Source organism: Anneissia japonica, unplaced genomic scaffold (assembly GCF_011630105.1).
Source record: "Anneissia japonica isolate Jap-2015-1 unplaced genomic scaffold, ASM1163010v1 scaffold287704_len1198815_cov201, whole genome shotgun sequence".
In the NCBI taxonomy this organism is placed as follows: domain Eukaryota; kingdom Metazoa; phylum Echinodermata; class Crinoidea; order Comatulida; family Comatulidae; genus Anneissia; species Anneissia japonica.
The window spans coordinates 767,564-774,731 of NW_022731578.1; the positions used below are offsets into that span (position 1 = coordinate 767,564).

At 33.9% G+C, this 7,168-nt stretch overlaps 1 protein-coding gene across 3 annotated transcripts in view; it reads left to right on the forward strand.

Annotated features, from left to right (window-relative positions):
* Positions 1-7,168, forward strand: part of LOC117115405 — a 14,560-nt gene that overhangs the window by 4,716 nt on the left and 2,676 nt on the right. For 2 of the 3 annotated variants that reach the window (XM_033259177.1, XM_033259178.1), the window contains exons 1-3: positions 3,481-3,829; positions 5,178-5,385; positions 6,259-6,354. In XM_033259177.1, coding sequence (XP_033115068.1) covers positions 3,778-3,829; positions 5,178-5,385; positions 6,259-6,354 — 356 coding nt within the window. In that variant the 5' untranslated portion in view covers positions 3,481-3,777. Of the gene's footprint in view, positions 1-3,480; positions 3,830-5,177; positions 5,386-6,258; positions 6,355-7,168 lie in introns of those variants that run through there. The other variant, XM_033259179.1, reaches the window with a different exon arrangement.

Here is a 7,168-nt window from a genome sequence, read left to right on the forward strand (position 1 = left end):
CTAAATCTGCTATTTAAAATCACATTATTAAGTTTGATCTAAATTTGATTTAAATAAATTAAATATAAAGGTACATTGTAATCGATCTATAGCAAAAATTTTAAGGGCTTGTTATTGGCAAATCCGTGGCTCTCTTTAATTAGAATGAATTAAGTGACATAGTTAGGTAACACAAATTGGCGTTAAAACAAACCTATGAAAATTTTAATAAATAATTTTTATCTAAACTTTCTAAATTCGCCTCTGAATGTTATTGTCACAATATTTAAAGCAATAAATCAATGTTGCTATCAGAGTTATCTTCTTCATTCTCATATGCAACCTAACTCCAGAGTAACTTTGAAAAAGTCTCTGCAACACTGGCTTGAAATTGGAGGTGCCATCCGACCCGAATGATCACATCGAGCATTTACATATGGCGCTCTACATAAAGAACACTGCAGCAGGGCTCAGTATAATTCAAGTGGGCAATAATTTAATTAAAGTACAGTATTTAATTTATATTCAAAAGAAATCCAAGAGATAGAACCTCCACTAGGATGGAACATATACAAAGACACACCGTAATATATGGTACAAACTTGCATTGAACTGTCTTCATAAAGCTTAAACGAGGATAAACTTCATAAAAAATATTTCATCCGAATAATTTACATTATTAAATGTAACTGTTATTTTTAAAATAAACTCTCTTACGTCAAAGCTGCTAAAGGGGGAACATAGATTAAGTGTTTAATGCAAGTACAAACAAAGGTACATGATTAGAATCAAATATAGAATTTAAGCTAACAAAAACAACATATCCAAAAAAAGTCTGCGTTATATTAGGCCTATATTGAAAAAAATGTAAATTCGGCCAAATATAGTTTGGCCGTGACCTTTTAAACGTTACGGCCAGGCAAATTTTTATACGCCCAGATTTGCGGAATCTAGCCGTCAAAAAGGCCAAATGGCAACCCTGAGCAAAACTCATCGAGGTCGGAGAAGCGTCGCGCGTGGCGTTGCTTTTTCTGAATACAGTACAACATTGTGTCATTGTACGTCAAATCACGAAATTTGTGTCAACTAATGGTGTTTCGCGTCAACTTGTGCTAATTCGCGTCCAATGCACCCGTAGGGTAAATCCTTCTTCGCATACGCAACAGGGAAAATAACGTCGAATTGAAAAGTTTTTTGGATGATTTTTGTATGCATGTCGAGCGTATAAAGACACCCCCACCCCACGATTTTTGCTACTCTTTATGGTCTTGATATTGCATCTAGATGGCTAAACGAAATGGCTAATCTATTAACGGATCCAAATGTAGGGCTAATCTTCAAAATAAAACCATTTCATTGAATTTTAAACATATTACTCAAAATCTTATTTCCCAGTATTTAAAATTGCGTTCATTCATACTGATATACCTCCATGTTTATACTAACATTAGGTTCATTATAGTAGTAAATTCGCATGTTACGGACGATCCACACAAGGCGAATGATTTCAAAAATCTTGCATGTCACGTGTAGACTAGACTACCCCCTGATTTTTGATCGTATATTTGCTATATTAAGCCTCGTCTTAACGCGATATACCGGTAAAATAAAGAAAAAAATATTTTTCTGCAATTCCCATTTGTTGTAGCCTGGCAGGCATCGCTAATTGGCAAGAATATTTGTTTTCATTCATCAATATCGCAGCCATCAATACATTGGATCGCAGTTGAGCACTGCAGTGGGAGTGGCAGGGAGGAGGCGCGGCACTGGTACACCCGGAACCCATGAGTCGTCGTTTCGTCACTGATTGTAAAATTTGTTGCTTGACCAATTTGTTTGATATTTCTTTTCCTATTTCATTGTTATGAATGCACATGTTTGGCTGAATAAAATGTCTTCATCACTATACATGCACGGTACATCTTCTTCATTTTTATTGCCACCTTAAATTTTATCAACTGCATTTCAAAGCCTTGTGCTGGTTTTTATTTTATTTATTTTTTTTTTTTTTTATTTATTTTTTGGCGAACATTGGATGGGCTTCTTTTCGAGATGGGCTTCTTTTCCAAAATAAAGCGCTGGTTGGGGGTGGGGAGGCTTCTTTTGAAAAAGTATGCCGTACATTTTGGGAATTACTACTATAAAACAATAAGTAGGGCCACTGTAACATCAGTCTCCACCATGACGTGTTTAACCGACATTAAACCACCTAAACGACCGTGTAAACCGAGTGTGTTTTTAATCTTTTTTCTTTTTTTTTTCTTTTTTATAAAAAATTTGTAGGCCTACCGTACTGTCTCGAAATTGGGCTTCTTTTCGGGATGGGCTTCTTTTCAAGGCTTACAGGGGCGGATCTAGGTCCACATTTTTAGTGGGGGGGTCAGACTTTTTTCATAAAAACGCCAAAAAAAAAGGGTGGTCCGAGGGTCCTCCCCCGGGAAATGTATAACCCCAAAGAGGAAGGGGGTCCGGATGGTCCTCCCCCGAGATAAATTTGATTACTAGATGGCAGTAAATGAACATTCCCGACTTCTGAGGTTGTCTTTTAATGACTATTAAGTCCTTTAATTTTAAGGTTTTCCTCCGCTTGAAAACGGTCAGGTATAAACTTGTCATACTTATTACTGTAAATACTTGTAGTCCTACTATGTGTGTATGTACATTACATAACAAAAATTGAGTCGCTGCATACATACTCTTTTTTCAATAAATCGATAAATCGAACTCCAAATTTGGAAAATTTTGGTTCTTACAGTAGATGCCGAGAAATGAGTTTTCCCGGCTTCTGATGTGTCTTTTAATCAAAATTCAATGTTTTCCCCTTTTGTAAACGGTCAGGTATTTTTTTCTCATTCTTATTACAGTAAACAGGCCTATGTGTGTCAGGATCCCCTGACGCCCCCTCCCCTCAGATCCGCCAATGTTACTTTTGCAAACTAAAGGGAAGAGGCTTCAATTCGAGATGCCCTTCATCTCGAGATTAAGCCCGGATGGGCTTTATTAGAGGTTTTACGGTAATTCAAATGTACTGTACTGTACAATAACATTCCTGTCAATCACGCATGGATAGTTCAGGTAGAAACCATTTCTATGCTAGAAGTTTAATCAACGTTTAGATTTATTTAATTTTGTAATTGTTTATTTTCATGTCTTCATTATCATATCATTTTATTAATATTGCTTTATTTGTTATGATTTGCTCTTCAATAAATTTTTCTTATATCATTGTTTAATTTAATTGTTGTCTGTAATTTTATATATGTTCAGTGGCGTATCTATGGGTGTGCGGGGCTTAAGTATTTGTTAAATTTCCTTTAATTGTATTTATTTGAGGTATATTTATTAAAAATTCAACATCAAAAACATACATAGCAGCGACTAAGGCTGAATTGCGTATGAATTAACAAGAATAAAATCCAAATAAAATACAATAGTTATTATCGTATGTATTGTATTGTTATAGGCTGAATGAATGAATGAATGAATGAATGAATAAATGAATGAATAATCAAAAAGAAAGTGTAAAAGGCAAATTGGGTTATGTGTGTCTGGTTAAACAACATAGATGCAACTTGTGACGTAGTAACCAGTGCGCTACGTTTGCGCTCGTTGTTGTTTTGAGTTTGGCGTGTTGTTCTATTTATTCTAGTTACCAACGTTACATACAACGATAACAACTGCACAGGATAGCCAAATAATGATAATTTATATAAAGCATGATCATCATGCTCCTCGATGATCATTCATTCCACAAGTTGGCGTGCATTTTATCTAATTTCGGCCTAAGCCTATACCATAATGACGAGTATTACTTTCAACACGGCTTCACCTACTTATGTCACAGAAGAAGGTAAGGGAATTAAATTTAGGTCATGAATACAGTAATAATAGAACTAAAGATGTATTTTTGTTCCATGCAAAAATACCTAAAACAATCATATTTAAAAAAAATGTACTTGCTCATATTGAAGTAACATAAAAGTTATCAACTTGGACATAGGAATTAGTGTACAGTATTTAATTTTAAAATGCTTAGGCCTACCCATAATTTTACAGCGAAAAATAATAGAAACACTTAGGCCTAGCAAGAGTCACACAGGAGATTTTTTTTTATTGTCATTATCCAGTATAAACATCATGGTGCACAATTTTTCAATTCAATAATTTCTATGCTCAAGTTAATAATTTTTATGTTACTGCAAAGTTAATTTCAAAATTATTTTTTATGAATTGTCATTTTCAGGGGACAATAGGGCCTATATCTTGAATTTACTATTATTTAGAATAGGTTTATGCCTAGGCATGATTTTAGTACTCACAACACTGAAAAAATTCAATAATGAGCGTCCTTTTGTTAAATTGCCTTGGTACTCTATAGCATTTTTTCAGCAGATTATGTCCATGTGGTATTAACGGGGAAATTTCCTTCCTATAACTTCATTAAGTCGCCACTTCAAAAGGTGTAGGAACTGACATTTAAAAAAAAAATTGTTTATCCTCGGACCTGGTAGCCCCTACCGACTCATCTGATTGAATTTTTGTCAAATGTCGAAAGATTTCATTGTTAAAGAGTCCTGTGAAAAAAAAAATCTGTGTAATTCCGTTATATTACCAAAATATTATAATTTGAAAACTTTGATTGTCCCACTTTTGATATTGGTAGGTGTGTACTTTCCTTTATGCCTATAACAGTTATTATCCGATAAGGCACATCATATACTCCTCTGAAATAAGTCAAACATTTTTGTGATTTGTAATTAATAATAATAATAATAATATCTCAAATTTATATGGCGCCAATTCCAAACAAGATCAAAGGCGCACGCAACGCATGTGAAAAGCCACCGGAAAACAAATAGGTCTTAAGCTGTGACTTAAAGTTGCAAATAGAGTTGGAAGAAGTTATGTAATTTGGAAGTTGGTTCCAGAAATAGGCAGAAGCAAAAGTAAAAGAACATTGACCGTAGGTTTTGGTGCGGCATTTGGAGACAGAAAGAAGGATTTGAGAGGATGACCGGAGACGGCGAGATGGAGTATATCGGGAAATTATTGAACGTAAATATGAAGGTTCATTCATGAAGGTTCCGTTACTCGTTAGGCCCCTACATGGAATTCTTCAAATTCGTATTTGAAATTTATTGGCTTTGGATATATCTACATAATTGATTATTGCTGTTTGATTTGTTCTTATAATGTAGATTCCTCGCATTATTATTACAATTATGAAACGGATGGTGTCGATACTGTCAAATCAAAGAATGACGTCATCAGTGTTGAAGGGCTGGTTAAGCAAGATAGCACCAGAGACTGGGATGCTGGGTCAATTGCATGTATATTTGGCCCATTCCTATTTTTGTTCGTCATTATCATCGTTATCAGCTTAATCAATATGCGACTTTCGGCAAAGTAAGCAATTTAACTTCCAAAGTGAATTTTAAACTATTAATATTAACAGTACATACTAATAGTATATAATATAATAAATGTGTTAATTCAGTGTTACTGAATTTAGTTACAACAGTAAATTAGTACATCTTTGCAATACTTTCGTCAGCTGTTAAGTTGTGGCTCACTCGTTATCACATGGCCTTGCCTGTTGAGTATTCAAGTAATTTTATTAATTTATTATTAGGCCTAAAAAATGGTTTGTTTGCTGTTACATTGTAAATATTTAAGTGAAGGGGCAGACGGAAAAAGGTTTTTTTTTTGGGCCTAATTTTTTTTGTGGTTTGGGATTAGAGTAAGACACGTGATTAAAATACTACTACTACTACTACTACTGCACTACGTAACAGGTCAAGCTCACCAGCTTCATTTACTTATTAAATGTGTTAAAAAGGTACAAATCGCAACAACCGACATTGTATCACCTTTGCAGTAGTACCAACCACGAGGAGAAAAAATTTTAAAGTTAACCAAGCGTGAAACGGTCGTAGTGGGCGTGATATGGAACCGGTGGTCGTGTAAAATCAAAATTGTCGAAGAAATCGTTTTTTTTCTTTAACTAAAAAGAAATAAATTAAAAAAAAAAAACCCGTCCCTCACTTTTTGGATTTTAGGGGCGGCGGATGAAGACAAACAAAGTTTTTTTTAGGCCTTATCATTATTATTATCATCATTATTATTCTTGTTATTACTGTATTATTATTTGTATTATTGAATATTAAATGTATACTGTAGTTCATGCAGCATTATTAGCATAATGCATATTCAATAATACCGTGCATATTCAGTAACCTCTGACTCTATGAATTCAACCCGATTTTCGTATATTCACAGAAATAAAAGAGTTCACCCAGATATAGAGATGAAACCCACAGATATGACGTCATATAAAATGTACACTCCAACGAAAAAGGACCGACCAAATATCGAGTAAGCAGCATTCATATCCATACAATACAAATGAGTCATGTGATAAATTATATTTTTTTTTACGATTTCGTCTTCACTCTCACCACACCTCCATGCTCTCACAATGTTAATACTTGGTTAATATTAGCGAATGCTCATTAAAATGTGTAGGCCTATTATTAGTGTAATGCTGTGGGAAACAATGGCTGGGTCTCGGTAGAGATACAAATTTAATAAGCAACAGCTAACAATTTATTTATATATAACGGTACATATATAATAATATCAAGATAGCCGTTAACACTGTTGAATATATGATTTATATATATATATATATATATATATATATATAAATCATATATATATATAACCATGTATATATATATATATATATATAACTGAAGTAAACTATCGCAATTAGTACAAGAAGAGTGCTCAATGGTAGACCAGAGCGGATATAAATAAATAAAAAGCGAGGTTCAACAGTAGCTTTGATTAGACATTTTATTACTACTGTACTTAGTTTCGTACCACACACATGGTGTGACACTCTTCAGATAAAATTGCCTATATTTGAACATTGTTACTATTAATTATATATATATATATATATTCACGGCCCCTAAAGAAAAACAGGGGTGCCCTAAGAAATGTGATACATGTGCCTGTGCTGTAAAGACCAATCTATGCTTAACTAAGAACACTGTATACAAGATAACATGTTCCCATTGCGATATAATATACATTGGTGAAACTGGCAGAACCATTGGGTCCAGAATAAAAGAACATGTACGCTTGCAAACAGTATATACGCATCTAGCAACGCACAATAAAA